The sequence below is a fragment of the Scyliorhinus canicula genome, chromosome 12 (assembly GCF_902713615.1).
Source record: "Scyliorhinus canicula chromosome 12, sScyCan1.1, whole genome shotgun sequence".
Classification (NCBI taxonomy): domain Eukaryota; kingdom Metazoa; phylum Chordata; class Chondrichthyes; order Carcharhiniformes; family Scyliorhinidae; genus Scyliorhinus; species Scyliorhinus canicula.
The window spans coordinates 63,740,302-63,761,789 of NC_052157.1; the positions used below are offsets into that span (position 1 = coordinate 63,740,302).

General features: G+C 47.0%; 1 protein-coding gene across 2 annotated transcripts in view; it reads left to right on the plus strand.

Annotated features, from left to right (window-relative positions):
* cadm4 (cell adhesion molecule 4) overlaps window positions 1-21,488 on the plus strand; it is a 547,921-nt gene that overhangs the window by 464,004 nt on the left and 62,429 nt on the right. The window contains exon 9 of one of the 2 annotated variants that reach the window (XM_038812886.1): window positions 8,511-15,240. The exons of the other annotated variant lie outside the window; for it this stretch is intronic. Within the exon in view, the coding sequence (XP_038668814.1) occupies window positions 8,511-8,620 (110 nt within the window). The 3' untranslated portion in view covers window positions 8,621-15,240. Of the gene's footprint in view, window positions 1-8,510; window positions 15,241-21,488 lie in introns of those variants that run through there. 2 annotated transcript variants of the gene reach the window in all.

The window sequence follows — 21,488 nt, forward strand, 5'->3', positions numbered from 1 at the left end:
GCCGGGACCCCCCGCCCCGCCGGGTAGGGGAGAATCCCAGCCAAGAACACCAAAACTGCACACAATACTCCAGGTGTGGCCTCACCTATGCCCGATACAATTACAGTAAAACGTCCCCAATCCTATACTCAAATCTCCTCACTATGAGGGCCAACATCACGGTAGCATAGTGGATAGCACAAATGCTTCACAGGGCCAGGGTCCCATGTTCGAACCCCAGCTGGGTCACTGTCTGTGTGGAGTCTGCACATCCTCCCCATGTGTGCGTGGGTTTCCTCCGGGTGCTCCGGTTTCCTCCCACAGTCCAAAGATGTGCGGGTTAGGTGGATTGGCCATGCTAAATTGCCCTTAGGGTCCAAATTGCACTCAGTCAGTGTTAGGTGGGGTTACGGGGTTATGGGGATAGGGTGGAGGTATGGGCTTGGGTAGGGTGCTCTTTCCAAGAGCCGGTGCAGACTCGATGGGACAAATGGCCTCCTTCTGCACTGTAAGTTCTATAAATAAAAAAACATACCATTTGCCTTCTTTACTGCCTGCTGGACCTGCGCACTTACTGTCAGTAACTGATGCACAAGAACACCAAGGTCTCGCTGAGTATCCACCTCCCTCAATTTACACCTATTCAAATAATAATCTACCTTTCTATTTTTGCTACCGAAGTGGATAATCTCACATTTACATACATTATCCTGCATCTGCCATTCATCTGCCCACTCACTCAGCCGGTTCAAATCCCGCTGAAGCGTCTCTACATCCTCCTCACAGCTCACCCTCTCACCCAACTTTGTATCATCTGCAAATTTGGAGATGATACATTTAGTTCCTTTGTCCAAATCATTAATATATAACGTGAACAGTTGGGGTTCTGGTACAGATCCCTGCGGTACCCCACCAGTCGCTTCCTGCCAATCAGTTAAAGACCCATTTACTCCACCTCTTTACTTATTGTCTGCTGACCAGCTTTCTATCCATCTCGAGATACCACCCATAATTCCATGCGCATTAACCCTGCATTTCTCACATAGCTGATTGTGGGATTGTTCTGTGCACCCAGTAGCATTTCCCAATATCCCTGTCCACCCAGTAGCATTTCCCAATATCCCTGTGAACCCAGTAGCATTTCCCAATATCCCTGTGAACCCAGTAGCATTTCCCAATATCCCTGTCCACCCAGTAGCATTTCCCAACATCCCTGTGAACCCAGTAGCATTTCCCAATATCCCTGTGAACCCAGTAGCATTTCCCAATATCCCTGTGCATCCAGTAGCATTTCCCAATATCCCTGTGAACCCAGTAGCATTTCCCAATATCTCTCTGCATCCAGTAGCATTTCCCAATATCCCTGTGAACCCAGTAGCATTTCCCAATATCCCTGTGAACCCAGTAGCATTTCCCAATATCCCTGTGAACCCAGTAGCATTTCCCGATATCCCTGTGAACCCAGTAGCATTTCCCAATATCCCTGACAACCCAGTAGCATTTCCCAATATCCCTGTGAACCCAGTAGCATTTCCCAATATCCCTGTGAACCCAGTAGCATTTCCCAATATCCCTGTGAACCCAGTAGCATTTCCCAATATCCCTGTGAACCCAGTAGCATTTCCCAATATCCCTGTCCACCCAGTAGCATTTCCCAATATCCCTGTGCACCCAGTAGCATTTCCCAATATCCCTGTGAACCCAGTAGCATTTCCCAATATCCCTGTGAACCCAGTAGCATTTCCCAATATCCCTGTGAACCCAGTAGCATTTCCCAATATCCCTGTGAACCCAGTAGCATTTCCCAATATCCCTGTGAACCCAGTAGCATTTCCCAATATCCCTGTCCACCCAGTAGCATTTCCCAATACCCCTGTCCACCCAGTAGCATTTCCCAATATCCCTGTGCACACAGTAGCATTTCCCAATATCCCTGTCCACCCAGTAGCATTTCCCAATATCCCTGTGAACCCAGTAGCATTCCCAATATCCCTGTGAACCCAGTAGCATTTCCCAATATCCCTGTGAACCCAGTAGCATTTCCCAATATCCCTGTCCACCCAGTAGTATTTCCCAATATCCCTGTGAACCCAGTAGCATTTCCCAATATCCCTGTGAACCCAGTAGCATTTCCCAATATCCCTGTCCACCCAGTTGCATTTCCCAATATCCCTGTGAACCCAGTAGCATTTCCCAATATCTCTCTGCATCCAGTAGCATTTCCCAATATCCCTGTGAACCCAGTAGCATTTCCCAATATCTCTCTGCATCCAGTAGCATTTCCCAATATCCCTGTCCACCCAGTAGCATTTCCCAATATCCCTGTCCACCCAGTAGCATTTCCCAATATCCCTGTGAACCCAGTAGCATTTCCCAATATCCCTGTGAACCCAGTAGCATTTCCCAATATCCCTGTGAACCCAGTAGCATTTCCCAATATCCCTGTCCACCCAGTAGCATTTCCCAATATCCCTGTGAACCCAGTAGCATTTCCCAATATCCCTGTCCACCCAGTAGCATTTCCCAATATCCCTGTGAACCCAGTAGCATTTCCCAATATACCTGTGAACCCAGTAGCATTTCCCAATATCCCTGTGAACCCAGTAGCATTTCCCAATATCCCTGTCCACCCAGTAGCATTTCCCAATATCCCTGTGAACCCAGTAGCATTTCCCAATATCCCTGTCCACCCAGTAGCATTTCCCAATATCCCTGTGAACCCAGTAGCATTTCCCAATATCCCTGTGAACCCAGTAGCATTTCCCAATATCCCTGTCCACCCAGTAGCGTTTCCCAATATCTCTCTGCATCCAGTAGCATTTCCCAATATCCCTGTGAACCCAGTAGCATTTCCCAATATCCCTGTGAACCCAGTAGCATTTCCCAATATCCCTGTGAACCCAGTAGCATTTCCCAATATCCCTGTGAACCCAGTAGCATTTCCCAATATCCCTGTGAACCCAGTAGCATTTCCCAATATCCCTGTGAACCCAGTAGCATTTCCCAATATCCCTGTGAACCCAGTAGCATTTCCCAATATCCCTGTCCACCCAGTAGCATTTCCCAATATCCCTGTCCACCCAGTAGCATTTCCCAATATCCCTGTGCACACAGTAGCATTTCCCAATATCCCTGTCCACCCAGTAGCATTTCCCAATATCCCTGTGAACCCAGTAGCATTTCCCAATATCCCTGTGAACCCAGTAGCATTTCCCAATATCCCTGTCCACCCAGTAGCATTTCCCAATATCCCAGTGCACCCAGTAGCATTTCCCAATATCCCTGTGAACCCAGTAGCATTTCCCAATATCCCTGACAACCCAGTAGCATTTCCCAATATCCCTGTGAACCCAGTAGCATTTCCCAATATCCCTGTGAACCCAGTAGCATTTCCCAATATCCCTGTGAACCCAGTAGCATTTCCCAATACCCCTGTCCACCCAGTAGCATTTCCCAATACCCCTGTCCACCCAGTAGCATTTCCCAATATCCCTGTGCACACAGTAGCATTTCCCAATATCCCTGTCCACCCAGTAGCATTTCCCAATATCCCTGTGAACCCAGTAGCATTTCCCAATATCCCTGTGAACCCAGTAGCATTTCCCAATATCCCTGTCCACCCAGTAGTATTTCCCAATATCCCTGTGAACCCAGTAGCATTTCCCAATATCCCTGTGAACCCAGTAGCATTTCCCAATATCCCTGTCCACCCAGTTGCATTTCCCAATATCCCTGTGAACCCAGTAGCATTTCCCAATATCTCTCTGCATCCAGTAGCGTTTCCCAATATCCCTGTGAACCCAGTAGCATTTCCCAATATCTCTCTGCATCCAGTAGCATTTCCCAATATCCCTGTCCACCCAGTAGCATTTCCCAATATCCCTGTCCACCCAGTAGCATTTCCCAATATCCCTGTCCACCCAGTAGCATTTCCCAATATCCCTGTGAACCCAGTAGCATTTCCCAATATCCCTGTGAACCCAGTAGCATTTCCCAATATCCCTGTGAACCCAGTAGCATTTCCCAATATCCCTGTGAACCCAGTAGCATTTCCCAATATCCCTGTCCACCCAGTAGCATTTCCCAATATCCCTGTGAACCCAGTAGCATTTCCCAATATACCTGTGAACCCAGTAGCATTTCCCAATATCCCTGTGAACCCAGTAGCATTTCCCAATATCCCTGTCCACCCAGTAGCATTTCCCAATATCCCTGTGAACCCAGTAGCATTTCCCAATATCCCTGTCCACCCAGTAGCATTTCCCAATATCCTTGTGAACCCAGTAGCATTTCCCAATATCCCTGTGAACCCAGTAGCATTTCCCAATATCCCTGTGAACCCAGTAGCATTTCCCAATATCCCTGTCCACCCAGTAGCGTTTCCCAATATCTCTCTGCATCCAGTAGCATTTCCCAATATCCCTGTGAACCCAGTAGCATTTCCCAATATCCCTGTGAACCCAGTAGCATTTCCCAATATCCCTGTGAACCCAGTAGCATTTCCCAATATCCCTGTGAACCCAGTAGCATTTCCCAATATCCCTGTGAACCCAGTAGCATTTCCCAATATCCCTGTGAACCCAGTAGCATTTCCCAATATCCCTGTGAACCCAGTAGCATTTCCCAATATCCCTGTCCACCCAGTAGCATTTCCCAATATCCCTGTCCACCCAGTAGCATTTCCCAATATCCCTGTCCACCCAGTAGCATTTCCCAATATCCCTGTGAACCCAGTAGCATTTCCCAATATCCCTGTGAACCCAGTAGCATTTCCCAATATCCCTGTCCACCCAGTAGTATTTCCCAATATCCCTGTAAACCCAGAAGCATTTCCCAATATCCCTGTGAACCCAGTAGCATTTCCCAATATCCCTGTGAACCCAGTAGCATTTCCCAATATCCCTGTCCACCCAGTTGCATTTCCCAATATCCCTGTGAACTCAGTAGCATTTCCCAATATCTCTCTGCATCCAGTAGCATTTCCCAATATCCCTGTGAACCCAGTAGCATTTCCCAATATCTCTCTGCATCCAGTAGCATTTCCCAATATCCCTGTCCACCCAGTAGCATTTCCCAATATCCCTGTCCACCCAGTAGTATTTCCCAATATCCCTGTGAACCCAGTAGCATTTCCCAATATCCCTGTGAACCCAGTAGCATTTCCCAATATCCCTGTGAACCCAGTAGCATTTCCCAATATCCCTGTGAACCCAGTAGCATTTCCCAATATCCCTGTCCACCCAGTAGCATTTCCCAATATCCCTGTGAACCCAGTAGCATTTCCCAATATCCCTGTCCACCCAGTAGCATTTCCCAATATCCCTGTGAACCCAGTAGCATTTCCCAATATACCTGTGAACCCAGTAGCATTTCCCAATATCCCTGTGAACCCAGTAGCATTTGCCAATATCCCTGTCCACCCAGTAGCATTTCCCAATATCCCTGTGAACCCAGTAGCATTTCCCAATATCCCTGTCCACCCAGTCACATTTCCCAATATCCCTGTCCACCCAGTAGCATTTCCCAATATCCCTGTGAACCCAGTAGCATTTCCCAATATCCCTGTCCACCCAGTAGCATTTCCCAATATCCCTGTGAACCCAGTAGCATTTCCCAATATCCCTGTGAACCCAGTAGCATTTCCCAATATCCCTGTGAACCCAGTAGCATTTCCCAATATCCCTGTCCACCCAGTAGCGTTTCCCAATATCTCTCTGCATCCAGTAGCATTTCCCAATATCCCTGTGAACCCAGTAGCATTTCCCAATATCCCAGTGAACCCAGTAGCATTTCCCAATATCCCTGTGAACCCAGTAGCATTTCCCAATATCCCTGTGAACCCAGTAGCATTTCCCAATATCCCTGTCCACCCAGTAGCATTTCCCAATATCCCTGTGAACCCAGTAGCATTTCCCAATATCCCTGTGAACCCAGTAGCATTTCCCAATATCCCTGTCCACCCAGTAGCATTTCCCAATATCCCTGTGAACCCAATAGCATTTCCCAATATCCCTGTGAACCCAGTAGCATTTCCCAATATCCCTGTGAACCCAGTAGCATTTCCCAATATCCCTGTGAACCCAGTAGCATTTCCCAATATCCCTGTGAACCCAGTAGCATTTCCCAATATCCCTGTGAACCCAGTAGCATTTCCCAATATCCCTGTCCACCCAGTCGCATTTCCCAATATCCCTGTGAACCCAGTAGCATTTCCCAATATCCCTGTCCACCCAGTAGCATTTCCCAATATCCCTGTGAACCCAGTAGCATTTCCCAATATCCCTGTGAACCCAGTAGCATTTCCCAATATCCCTGTCCACCCAGTAGCATTTCCCAATATCCCTGTGAACCCAGTAGCATTTCCCAATATCCCTGTGAACCCAGTAGCATTTCCCAATATCCCTGTGAACCCAGTAGCATTTCCCAATATCCCTGTGAACCCAGTAGCATTTCCCAATATCCCTGTGAACCCAGTAGCATTTCCCAATATCCCTGTCCACCCAGTAGCATTTCCCAATATCCCTGTGAACCCAGTAGCATTTCCCAATATCCCTGTGAACCCAGTAGCATTTCCCAATATCCCTGTCCACCCAGTAGCATTTCCCAATATCCCTGTCCACCCAGTAGCATTTCCCAATATCCCTGTGAACCCAGTAGCATTTCCCAATATCCCTGTCCACCCAGTAGCATTTCCCAATATCCCTGTGAACCCAGTAGCATTTCCCAATATCCCTGTCCACCCAGTAGCATTTCCCAATATCCCTGTGAACCCAGTAGCATTTCCCAATATCCCTGTCCACCCAGTAGCATTTCCCAATATCCCTGTGAACCCAGTAGCATTTCCCAATATCCCTGTGAACCCAGTAGCATTTCCCAATATCCCTGTCCACCCAGTAGCATTTCCCAATATCCCTGTCCACCCAGTAGCATTTCCCAATATCCCTGTGAACCCAGTAGCATTTCCCAATATCCCTGTCCACCCAGTAGCATTTCCCAATATCCCTGTGAACCCAGTAGCATTTCCCAATATCCCTGTCCACCCAGTAGCATTTCCCAATATCCCTGTGAACCCAGTAGCATTTCCCAATATCCCTGTCCACCCAGTAGCATTTCCCAATATCCCTGTGAACCCAGTAGCATTTCCCAATATCCCTGTGAACCCAGTAGCATTTCCCAATATCCCTGTCCACCCAGTAGCATTTCCCAATATCCCTGTCCACCCAGTAGCATTTCCCAATATCCCTGTGAACCCAGTAGCATTTCCCAATATCCCTGTCCACCCAGTCGCATTTCCCAATATCCCTGTCCACCCAGTCGCATTTCCCAATATCCCTGTGAACCCAGTAGCATTTCCCAATATTCCTGTGAACCCAGTAGCATTTCCCAATATCCCTGTGAACCCAGTAGCATTTCCCAATATCCCTTTCCACCCAGTAGCATTTCCCAATATCCCTGTGAACCCAGTAGCATTTCCCAATATCCCTGTGAACCCAGTAGCATTTCCCAATATCCCTGTCCACCCAGTAGCATTTCCCAATATCCCTCTCCACCCAGTCGCATTTCCCAATATCCCTGTGAACCCAGTAGCATTTCCCAATATCCCTGTCCACCCAGTCGCATTTCCCAATATCCCTGTCCACCCAGTCGCATTTCCCAATATCCCTGTGAACCCAGTAGCATTTCCCAATATCCCTGTGAACCCAGTAGCATTTCCCAATATCCCTGTCCACCCAGTCGCATTTCCCAATATCCCTGTCCACCCAGTAGCATTTCCCAATATCCCTGTGAACCCAGTAGCATTTCCCAATATCCCTGTCCACCCAGTCGCATTTCCCAATATCCCTGTCCACCCAGTAGCATTTCCCAATATCCCTGTGAACCCAGTAGCATTTCCCAATGTCCCTGTCCACCCAGTAGTATTTCCCAATATCCCTGTCCACCCAGTAGCATTTCCCAATATCCCTGTGAACCCAGTAGCATTTCCCAATATCCCTGTGAACCCAGTAGCATTTCCCAATATCCCTGTGAACCCAGTAGCATTTCCCAACATCTCTGTGGTGACCAGTCACAGATGAAAGTGATTTCTCAATGTGCTGCGATTAAAAAAAAAAGGGTGGTTAAAATGACACCGTCCTCCTTCCCTTTCAATCAGTATTGAATTCGGCAAGATCCATGGGATTGCTACGGTGCAAAAGGAGGCCATTTGGCCCATTGAGTCTGCACCAGCTTTCCAAACGTGCCAGTCACCCCCCCCCCCCCCCCCCCCCCCCCCCCCCCAAACATCCTCAGGTAGGTCATTCTCGACTCTGCTTGTCAACATTCCTCCTAATACAACTTCTACTAATCACTTTAAAGCTGAACCCTCTCGTCCTCAATCCTTTAACAAGCAGGAACAGTTATTCCCTGTCAACCCCATCCTGCCCCCCACCCCTCCATTAAACGCCCCCCCCCCCCACCCCACACCTCACCTTCTCAGCTTGGATCTCCAGTCTATTAGGAAATTGCCAAACTAATGTCTCCCTCTGATCTAGGGTCGTACCTGACACATGAGGCCAGCGGATTGGACGAGCACGGGGAGGCGAGGGAAGCTTTTATCAATGGGAATGAGACGCACGAGCGGAAGAAAGAATATTTCATCTAGACTCTGGCCGAGGTCGGCAGCCACTCGCGGAAACACTGCGGATACACTGAAACAACATTGCTTTTTTTACTCGATAGCCTTGTTATCAACAGATACTTCTTCACCTTCCAGAACTGAACAAGTTAATGCTGCAACTCTGGATTCGATTAAATATATATATCTATCTCTCTCTCTCATGAACGAGAAGGTTTTGTGGGTCCGAAACGTTCCGTGAACATTTGGATTCCTTGAGACCACACAAGCAACATGGTTGATGATTAAGGAGAGATTGCTACACAAACCCGGTTGACGATAACCCCCTTCCCCCACAAGACATACTTCACACTGGCACAGAATTCCCACGGAAAAATCCCAAGACTGGATCTGGAGTCAATGGGTCGGCCTTTCCATTCCATTTAAGAACATAATCAGCTTTTTTGAGTGAATGGGAGTGTGTCAGATACTGAGGTTTTCCGCCACCTTCTGCTGGGAGAGCTATTGCTTTCAATGCAACCTTGTTTTGCGTGGCTATTTAATTACGGAGATACATTCGCCACGATGTGCTTCTCCTCCCGGCTTTAACCGTTTCTCCATTTTATTATTAATAATGGTTCCTCGTTTCGCTTGGAAGCTTTTCTGATGTGTCTTTGCTGGTGGGGATTGTGAGTTCACGGCCGCATTTAGCATTGATACTTCCAACATGTAGCCTGACATCAAAGCCCCCCCCACTCCTCCTCACCCAATAAGATCATAGAATGACAGAGCGCTGAAGGAGGCCATTTTGCCCATCATGTCTGTGCTGACTCTTTGCGACCCAATATCATGGGGGTGGCTCACCATTGACTACTATTGATGCCATTTACCCACAATGCATTACAGCCGAGCCCAGAGTGCTCCTGGGAAAGATATTTGAACGCAGCAAACAAAGATTGAGACATATTCAATTTCTAACCTGTACCGAAACCATTTATTTTTTGAAGGAAATTGGAGCAAACGTGCTCTTGATCAGTTCAAAGTGATTCGTGAGGAAGGTTTCAGGTCTGACGGTTAAGAGAGTGAATCAGCTCAAATCTTTGACACAATTGTCAATATTTCTGAACATCTGTTGACAGGCTGTGTCCCATTTTATTCTCCAATAGACACTGGGAATAATATTGTGGCTTATTGCTGTAAAGAGAAGTATGTTGTCAAAGTTTTTCAACTTGCCTTTATTAGGACAAACACAAGAATGCCAAATTTCAAACCACCAAAACACTACACATTGCAGGAGAAACACGTGCTCATTGGTTAGAACATTGAATCTCCTTTGTTGAGGCATTACCATGGAGAAAGTAGCAGGCAACTATAGGTTCCCCAAGCTCCCAGGTCATTTAGAAAAGGCACAAGGCTGGATCATATTGCTTTTGTTCACAGAGAAGAGGGTCTCTGGGTATGAATGGATGCCACTTCTAGCAAGCGTAAATGAGCCAGGGTACAAGCTCGACAGATTGTCTTAAATTGGTTGTTAGTGTAGCTATCAGCGCACTCAGGGTTGAATAGTAAGTATTGCCCAATCAGATAATCACATCCAACAGCAGATGTTTTGATTTGGGTTTTCCAAGCGGGAGCTGGTTGAGCATGCTCTGCACTCTGCCTATTGCAGCCAATCGAAGGAACATATTGATTGATTTGATCAGCCAGTCTCCAGGAATGTATGGCCCATGCGTGCCCTGGATGGCACCAGCACTGAAATTCGTGCAGAGCATTGCTCGATTGTGAGGCAGAAAAACGCCTTTCTGGACATCCTGCTGGTGGAAAGTACCGCTTACCTTCTCCATACCAACCTCTCGGCCAGTCAATGAGTTGACTACCAATCACGCCCCTTCCCCCCTACTATATGAACGGTGATCCTCTGAAATTTGACATTCTTGTATTTGTCCTCGTGAGTGCAAGATGAAAAAGTTTGACAACACGCCTCTCTTTTTAACAAGGTTAAAGATCTGTTGTACTGATTGACTGTTAATATCAACCATTTAATCTTTTTACAGTTCCTTGAGCTGTGATGTCATGCGCATTGCAGTATCCTTCAATGTAATTAACGCGTTTGTTAATTTATTATCGATGTGGCCTAGGTCAGGTGAAATCAGGACATCACCACTATTGGTTTCCTTAACTGTGCTTGGCTTTGCCAGGGCAGTTTTGAAGACTGGCCTAAATTTCCTAGAATTTAAAAAAAATATACATTTAGATTACCCAATTCATTTTTCCAATGAAGGGGCAATTTAGCGTGGCCAATCCACCTACCCTGCACATCGTTGGGTTGTGGGGGCGAAACCCACGCAAACACAGGGAGAATGCGCAAACTCCACACGTGAGTGTGGAGGAAGACGAGGTGAAATCTAGGGCGGCACGGTGGTGCAGTGGTTAGCACTGCTGCCTCACGCCGCTGAGGTCCCAGGTTCGATCCCGGCCCTGGGTCACTGTTCGTGTGTGGTTTCCACATTCTCCCCATGTCTGCGTATGTCTCTCCCCCACAACCCAAAGATGTGCAGGGTACGTGGATTGGCCACGCTAAATTGCCCCTTCATTGGAAAAGAATAATAATTGGATACTCTTTTTAAAAAAGGATGAGGTGAAGTCTTTTCACTCGGAGGTTTTCAAACCTTTAGAATTGATCACTGAAGTGCTCCGTCACTGAGTATATTCAAGACAGAGAGATTGACAGAATTTGGAGTGCTAAGGGATAGGGTAGAAAAGTGAAATGAGGCAGAAAATCAGCCATGAGGATGCAGGCCCGAGGGGAGGCTGAGTGGGTCACCTCCTATTCCTGTGTAACAGGTTCAAGGGGTTGAATGGAACCTCTTCCTGTTCCAGCTCTTCCTACTTTTATATCGGATCACCAGCATCCAGGAGTACTTTGCTTTTAAGGAGTAGATGAGTAAAACTCCGTTGGGATCCTTCTGCGTGAAGTCTGGGGATCCTTCGATGAAGAATCAAAATCGTGGCTGTTCTCCTGTAGTGCCATCATCTCACCACCAAGTGACAGTGTTATGCCATGTTGCCATCTGGTGGAGCAACACCGTCATCTGCTGGTAAAATGGTGGTACTGCAGCCAATGTTCGTTGCCTTTCCCTCCTTGGTAACTTCACCAGCCCCACAAACACCTTCCTCCTGCTGACGAAGTAGGCCAAGCAGCCATAAACCAGGGGGTTCATACTCTCAGGGAGCAGCCTGACTTTTTAAATCTCCCTTTTCACCATCCCAGGAATCCCTAAAAGTAAAACCTAGTCTCAATGATCCAATTGTGATCCAATTATAAAATTCTGACAGGGACAGACACACTGGATGCTGGGATGTATTTCCTCTGGTTGGAGGGGTCCAGAACAAGGGGTCACAGTCTCAGGATATGGGGTAGGCCATTTAGGACTGAGCTGAGGAGGAATTTCTTCATTCAGCGGGTGCTGAACCTGTGGAATTCTCACTCTTGAGCGCCAGAGTGTGGTTTCGAAATAGAGGATCTGCCATGATCACATAGAATGGAGGAGCAGACTCGAAGGGTCGAATGGCCTTCCGCTCCTATTTTCTGTGTTTATATTGTTTGTGAAAAGGCCAGAATTTCCCTGGAGGTGGCACCTGCTGTTTGACAACCCAGTGGGGCTGCATCGCCATCCAATGGCGCCATCCAGTGGCCCAATGAGCACACTGCATCTCCCAGCTTCTGAAATGAATAAATGAGAAGCGAGGTGGGTGCTGGAAATCCAAACTGGAGACCAACAGAATATGCTGGGGAAGACCCAGCAGCTCCACCACCTTCCGAAGGAAGGGACCCGAGGCGTCACGATGCAAACTTACAAAATAGTGGCCGGATAGGGTATTCGGCCGCTCAAACCTGTTCTGCGCCATTCGATACGATCACAGTGTTTCCAGTTCCATGTACCATTCGTGCCCCACCCCCCTCCCCACCAATGACCTATGATCTCCTTATCCAACAGGGAAGCTTGTCCACTAAATTAAAAGCAAAGTATGGCAGATGCCAAAAATCTGAAATTTAAAACGGAAAATGTTGGATAAATGTAGCAAATCTATCTACCCTCCTCCACCACCACCTGAGGCAGAAAGTTCCAACGGCGCAACCCCGAATTTTCAGAGTCCTCTAGTCCTGGGCTCACCCACAAGAGGGACCATCCTTTCCACGTCCACCTTGGTTGAGACCATTCAGGATCTTACATACTTCAATCAAGTCACTTTTCTAAACTCCAGTGGAAACACGTCCTGTTCCGTCTTGCTCCCTTCATCAACTCTGTCTCCTTCTCCACAGCCACTGTCACACTTGCTGAGGATTTCCAGAACTTTCTTGAATTGTACCGCATTTAGATATTGATATTGCAATTTAGAGGCGGGGACTGAGGGATTGCATTCCTTTCAACCACATTTTCTTTTTTGCAAATGGATACACATCATTTGGCATGTGTGAATTTGGGGCCTTGTTCACTCGTGGTAACATTGTCTCAGAGAGCGAGAGAGATGTATTCCAAAGTGAAGAGGAAAGAGTTTCAAAGTGACAAGCAACAGGGAGGAAACGATTGCTTCAGCTACCGAGTCAATCACAAAAACTCGATGACTTGAGTCCTCCAAACATTCTGACTTCAATTCCGATTGTAACTTTGTTCAGCCAACACTGGAAGGCTTCTTTGGAAGGTGCTGAAGTTAGTGGGTGACATTCTAACCTCTGTTGCTGGGCAGAGCTCTGATTACCAAATAGCCAGACTTTGGGCCCAGAGCTTGCAGGATTTGGGAAGGGACCCTTCCCATCAGAGGCTCCAACGATAAAGACTGCGTTGGTGTTTAACCGACTTATGACTTTGGATTTCATTCATGGCTCATGCTCCGTATCATCATTCTGTCCGTTGAGTACGTGTTTGGGAGAAGGATCGTGATGTGTGAGGGGGGGAGAACAGAAAACATGTTTTATCCGCCAGGCCTTAATTGCGACCCTCTGATATAAGCCATGTTTAATCGTTCATTCAGGGTCATTTACTGTTCACTTCCCAAGTGTGTCCCTCCAAATGAAACTGTCACACGGGAGGGAGCCCGGTGTGCGTTTCAGTGAGTAAGAAGGTGCAATGATAGTTGGCGAGGATTCCTCCATCTTTAACTGCATCTTTCAACCAAGCCTCCAGCTGCAGGCTGATTGCTGATGGAGGGCATTGAGTGGCCATGGACACTCCGCTGTAGTGTGAAGATGCCATCACCAGGTGGCGGTGCTGTTCCACTTTGCAAACAACTGGTGTCCAGCCCCCAGCCCCCAGGTGTTTATTGGTCACGCGGCTTTCGTTGGTGGTGGGGGTCACAGCACGTCACTGGGATACCCATGGGCGGAGGTGCGCTGCCGGCGGGAAAAGTGATTCCCAACGAATTCCCATCTCTGGTGTTTAAAAAAAACCCAGCAATTCTCCCTAATCATGTGTGAGGTTAATCTCAGCTGGAATATTGTACAATTATGGTCACCACACACTTTATGAAGGCTCTCGGGGAGGGTGCGGAGGAGATTTACTGGAAAGTTCCCGGGATGAGGGATTGAAGTTAACTTGGAGAGACTAGGAGAATCTGCAATCGTTCTCCTTGGAACAGAGAACGTTAAGGAGGAGATTGAATTGCGACGTTCAAAGTCATGAGGGTGGAGAGAGTAAACAAGGAGAAAATGTTTCCAGTTGGCAGACGGGTGGGTAACCAGAGGGAACACAGATTGAAGAGAATTGGTAAAAGAACCAGAGGGGGGGAGATGAGGAGAATTTTTATTTCACACACAGCGAGTTGTTGTGATCTGGAAGGTGCTGCCTGAAAGGGCGGTGGAGGCAGATTCAACAGAAACTTTCAAAAGGGAGGAATTGGAGAAATACTGGAAGGGGGAAAATGTGCAGGAATATGGGAGAAGAGTGGGGAGGAGAGAGAGTGGGGACTAATTGGAGAGATCATTCAAAGAGCCGGGACAGGCTCAATGGCCTCCTGAGCTGTGAGATTATACAGTATGAGTTTTGTTAGGCCACAGTTGCAGGCTTTATTCAGTGTTTTTATTTTAAGTTATTTGAAATGCTCTCTGTCCCAGATCTGTGGGGTTAAACCGGATAACTCACTGATTATGATGGCCTTGGGAGTTAATCCAACCAGGGCACAAGAATAGAAAGACAATAATTTTCACACAATTTGTCAGAATGAAATGGTCCCCCATCACTAATTTGCCATATTATACAGCGCCAAGTATCAGTTTGCTAACAGAATTGGGTAATGTACAGAATAATAACCATATGGCTATTTCAAAACACAAGCTATTAATGGATTATTGACTTACTAGTTACTATAGCACCTAGGTTTAACGTTACACTCATGAGGATCTTAAGGGTTACTATCAAATCCATGCAATATGTTAATCCGTGTTTATGTTCCTTCTCTCACAGTTTAATTTATTCACAGAATCTTCTCTGCCAGGATGATATCAATTGATTTTGTTTGCCAAATTAGGAATGTTGGTGCTTGCTGAGACAGTGCCAAATAACAAAGACTCAACTGAGTCGCTCGAGTTATATACTGTGCACAAGGACACCGTGTACTGTGGAAACCGTGCCAAATAACCCCCCCCCCCCAAAAACAGTAAATCCATATTTCACAACTGACCTGACACTCTCAATCAGTGAATTCACAAACACACCCCGCCTTCTCTGGAGCCTGAGTAATAATTGTTCAATTCTCAATCTGATTAGGATTCTTTCTCTCACACATTTAACAAATTGAGCGAATTAAAAATGGAACTTGCCAATTTTAACACGTTTGCAGTGAAATATTTGCCATATGCCACACTGCGTGTTTTTATGAATAATGTTCCTTTGCGGATGTAATATTGGGAATTTTTATTTGTCTAACTCAACGTTTGTTGGTCCGTCTCTGTCACACCTGGACTTTGGACCTTTTTAATTTATTCCTCTCACTAAAATTGGCCAACTCGTAAACATTCTTGGGTGAGATTCCTGGAACTTTATTAACCTCAGTGGGAAGGGGTTAACTGTGTAATATTGTAGATACCCCAAGTTTCAACTCACAGAGAGTATATATGTGTGTGTGTGCGTGAGAGTGTGTGTGAATATTAGTGTGTGTGAGACAGTGGGTGAGAACTGTGTGTGAGCGAGAGCACATTGTGTGTGAGAGAGTGCATGTGTGTGTGCGTGAAAAAGAGTGGGTGAGAATGTGTGTGAGAGTGCATGTGTGTAAGGGTGTGTGTGAATACTTGTGTGTGAGAGAGAGTGGGTGAGAATGTGTGTGTGAGAGAGTGCATGTGTGTGTGTGACTGCATTTGTGTGTGAGAGAGAGTGGATGGGAATGTGTGTGTGTGAGAGAGTGCATGTATGTGTGAGAGTGCATATGTGTGTGTACGCGTGTGTGTGCAGGAGAGTATGTGTGTATGTGAATGCATGTGTGACTGAATGTGTGTGCGTGTGAATGTGTGTCTGTATGCATATGTGTACATGAGAGTGTGTGCGTGAGAATGTGTGTGAGTACGTGTGTGTGAGTGAGAACCTGTGTGAGTACGTGTGTGTGCGTGAGAATGTGTGTGAGTACGTGTGTGTGCGTGAGAACCTGTGTGAGTACGTGTGTGTGTGCGTGAGAATGTGTGTGAGTACGTGTGTGTGTGTGCGTGAGAATGTGTGTGAGTACGTGTGTGTGTGCGTGAGAATGTGTGTGTGCGTGAGAATGTGTGTAGGTTCATGAGAACATGTTCAGCAAGCAAAATATCAATTCATTTATCAAGTTATATACACACATTCATATATACACTCACATCACACACACTGGCCATCACACTCATAGACACACACATACCTGTCCGCACACTCATATACACACAACACACACACCTGTCTGTACACTCATACACACACACACCTGTCCGGTACTAATATACACACACCTGTACACACACTCATACACACACACACCTGTCCACACACTCATATACACACAACACACACACCTGTCTGTACACTCATACACACACACACACACCTGTACACACACTCATACACACACACACACACACACACCTGTCCACACACTCATATACACACAACACACACACCTGTCTATACACTCATACACACACACACCTGTCCGGTACTAATGTACACACACTCATACACACACACACCTGTCCACACACTCATATACACACAACACACACACCTGTCCGGTACTAATATACACACACCTGTACACACACTCATACACACACCTGTCCGCACACTCATATACACACAACACACACACCTGTCTATACACTCATACACACACACACCTGTCCGGTACTAATATACACACACACACACCTGTCCGCACACTCATATACACACAACACACACACCTGTCTATACACTCATACACACACACACCTGTCCGGTACTAATATACACACACCTGTACACACACTCATACACACACACACACACCTGTCCACACACTCATGCACACACACACCTGTCCGGTACTAATATACACACATCTGTCCACACACACGCCCTTCCGCACACTCATATATACACTCACATCACACACACCGGCCCACACACTCATATACACATTGATACACACATTCATATATACACGTTCACACACACACATTGTACACACTGGTCTACACACTCATATACACACACTCATACACACATTCATATATCCGTGTTCACACACATCACACACTGGTCCACACACTTATATATACACACATCGTACACATCTGCCCGGACACACATACACATCACACATACTGGTGCGCACACTCATATACACACAATCACATCACACACATCCCTCCATACACACTCATACCGGTCTGCTCACCCACTCACACATACCCAAACACATGCACTCATGCTCACACATAACCATATACTCATACATCACACATCCATAACACATCGATCCACACCCACATTCACACACGCACCCACCCGCACTCATATACACACACGTTTGCACACTCACATGCACACATACCTTTGCGCATTCATATACACACATATCACACAAACCCGTCTGCACCCTCATGCATGAGCACACACACGCACCCATCCACACAAACACACCTATCCGCACACTCATATACACACACACTTCCGCACACTCATGCATATACCCCCATCCACACACCCATATACAAACACTCACAATTCACACACCCATCCACACATACCTGCTCACACAGACACACACACTTATCTGAGCACACTCATACACACAACCATCCGTGCACTCACACACCTGTCTGTACACTCATTCATACACCCATCTGCACACTCATATATGTATTCACACACTCACATCACACACATGTGTCAACACACACTCATGCACACCCATCCAAACACACTCATCCATCTGCATACTCATATACACACATCACACATGCCTGTTCACACATACCCATATGCGGACTCACACTCACCCGTCCGCACACCCATATATACACGCATGCCCATCCACATACTCACCTACACACACCCGTCCACACACACACACCCAGCTGTGCACATTCAGCTATCTGCACACACGCTCACCCCCCCCCCCCCGCAAACACACACACACCCCACCTGCGCGCACACACACACACTCATCCCCCACACACGCCCCATCTGCACACACTCACACATACCTGCCTGCACACTCATATACAAACACTCAAAGTAGTCCACTTACCCACAATCCTGTTATTAGATTCCGGGACTCATCATTTCGAGATATGGAGTCAAACTCCAACACAGTAACTGGACAGGTATTTAAATTCAGGTGGTTAACAATAATCTGGGATTAAAAATTGGTCTCAGGAATCATGGCTGAGACTGTTGGAATGTTGTGAAAAAAAAGGTCCCAGAGGTTGACTCGTGTCCTTCAGGGAGGGGAAATCTGCCGACTTTACCCTGTCTGATCTACATGTGACGCCAGAACCATGTGGTTAATTGCTCTCTCACGTGACCAAGCCAGACCACTCACACGGTGTCACTGCCATCACCTTCTCAAGGTTCCCATGGATGAACAGAAAATCTATATATTTACACCCGGACACATTTACACACATCCAGACTCACTGGATCACTCTGGGTTACTGATATCTTCGGGCCGGTTTCTGTGCACTCGAGATTCTAATCCCTATGAATTTGAGACGTCATCAGCCATTTTATACCCTCTTTTCTTGTAAACCATTTTGTAAAGAAATTACCAAAAGAAAATACATTGTGATCAAAACTAATAAAAGTTTTAATGTTTAAAACTTTCAGCTCCTTGAAGTCACTCTCGAAGTCTGGTGTGGGAAAAGGTACTGGATTCTGTTGACATCAACAGAAATCTCCTGACATTTCACCTTCTCATTACAAGTTACCCTATCCTAATTCACAATGGGAATTTGCTATGTAAACCAGTCACGGTGTAATTACTCACTCCAGCCAGCATGGGTTGCATCATGAATAAAAGGATGCATTTACATTGAGGACATATATGTAGAAGCCGCCAAACAATGGGAAATGGAACACTATCAGAGACACAAACCCAAATCATCTGGTGAATGGAGTCATTTGCATAACTAGGCTGCACCCAGGTGTATTGGAGGGGGGGGGGGGGTGTGGGAGGGAGGAGAGGGGCTGAAATCGAGGCTATGTGGAGTTCTCTGACAATTAAAGAGATCAGCGGCATCAGATTCTCTCTCTCTTGTCTCCCAGTCAGAAGGTTCTGGGATTAAGGCACAATGTCGCAATGCGGAGGAATGAGCTCATACTCCAGGCCAACAATCTTAGGGAGCACTGCACTCAACAGATCAGTACTGAGGGAGTGCTGCACTGTCGCATGGTCAGTACTGAGGGAGTGCTGCACTGTCGCATGGTCAGTACTGAGGGAGTGCTGCACTGTCAGAGGGTCAGTACTGAGGGTGTGCTGCACTGTCAGAGGGTCAATACTGAGGGAGTGCTGCACCGTCAGAGGGTCAGTACTGAGGGAGTGCCGCACTGTCAGAGGGTCAGTACTGAGGGAGTGCTGCACTGTCAGTGGGTCAGTACTGAGGGAGCGCTGCACTGTCAGAAGGTCAGTACTGAGGGAGTGCTGCACTGTCAGAGGGTCAGTACTGAGGGAGTGCTGCACTGTCAGAGGGTCAGTACTGAGGGAGTGCTACACTGTCAGAGGGTCAGTACTGAGGGAGTGCTACACTGTCAGTGGGTCAGTACTGAGGGAGTGCTGCACTGTTGGGAGATTTAATTTGGAGCGAATACCTCACTGTCATAGTGACTGTTTACTGGGATGTGTCACTGGGCATTCATTGCCCATCCTTAATAGCCCTTTGGGAAGGTGGTGGGGATTTGCCTTCTTGAACCGCTGCAGTCCATGTGGTGTAGGCACACCTGCAGCGCTGTTAGGAAGTGAGGTCCAGAATTTTGACCCAGTGACAGAAGACTGATTGGAAATAAATCAGGTTGACCTGTGATTTGAGGCATTGGGGGAAACCTCCAGGTGGTGGGGTTCCCAGGTATCTGCTGCTCTTACCCTTCTAGATGGTAGTGGTTGTGGGTTTGGAAGGTGCTGTCTAAGTATCCTTGGTGAGTTACTGCAGTGCATCTTGTGGATGGTACACACGGCTGTTGGTGGTGGTGGAGGGTTTGAACGTCTGTGGATGGGGCACCAATCAAGCGGGGCTGTTTGTCCTGGATGGTGTTGAGCTTCTTGAGTGTTGTTGGAGCTGCACTCATCCAGGCAAGTGGAGAATATTCCATTACACTCCCGACTTGTGCCTTGTAGATGGTGGACAGGCTTTGGAGAGTCAGGAAGTGAGTTACTCGCCACAGGATTCCCAGCCTCCGAACTACATGCCTGTATGCATTGAGTTTATTATGATACCCCAGAGGTCACTGATCAGTCTCATACAAGAGTCACACCCACCGCAAAGATAGGACACAACCACTTTCAAACAGGTTTTGTTTTTGAAAGAAAACAACATGAAATCTGCACATTTTAGTTTAAAAACTCTTTTTATTTCAAAGTATGAAACTTACAGATCCTGTATCCAGTGTGAGCAAGTATTTATACAGAAAAGCAGCATGTCCCCAACACTTTGGAATTGGAGCTGAAAACTTCATCACTCTGATAATCAGCAAATCGAGAAAGCTTTCAGTGCAATGTGGCCTTCCCAGAATCCTATCAACATTTCCAAAAGTTTGGCAGAATGGGAGATTCTCTCTTGTGTGTGTGTGTCTCTGGATAGATGGTGAAAGAACCAGAGATGGGGGGGGGAATGACCAGAACTTTAAAAAAACAGTGAGTTGTTGTGATCTGGAAGGTGTTGTCTGAAAGGGCGGTGCAGCAGATTCAACAGGAACTTTCAAAAATGGGGGAGAATTGGAGAAATACCAGAAGGGAAAAATTTGCAGGTCTCTGGGTTGGAAAGTGAAGTTAAAATACAGCGAGTCACGGTGGTGCGGACAATCGGCCACACAGGAAGAGTCCGCCAGCACAGAACGACAAGCTGGACACAGCCACAAGGAGATCATTCGACCAATCGTGTCAGTGCTCGATCATCGCCTCCTCTCCATAACACCGCACATTTTCCCATTTCAGTTAATGATACAGTTCCCTTTGGGAAACCCGATCGAATCTGCCCCCCCATTCCCCCTCCGCCACACACTCTCAGGAAGCCCCTTCCCTATACTGAACACTCACCACGTGAAAAGGTTTCTCCTCGGGCCAATGTCGCTTCTTCTGCCAATCAACTTAACTCTGCGTCTCCCTCCTCCCCCCCCCCCCCCCCCCCGAGCTCTCAATCCGAAAATCACATGGAAGAGTCCCTCATTTTGTAATGTGGTACAGAATTCGGGGTGCACAATGTCCT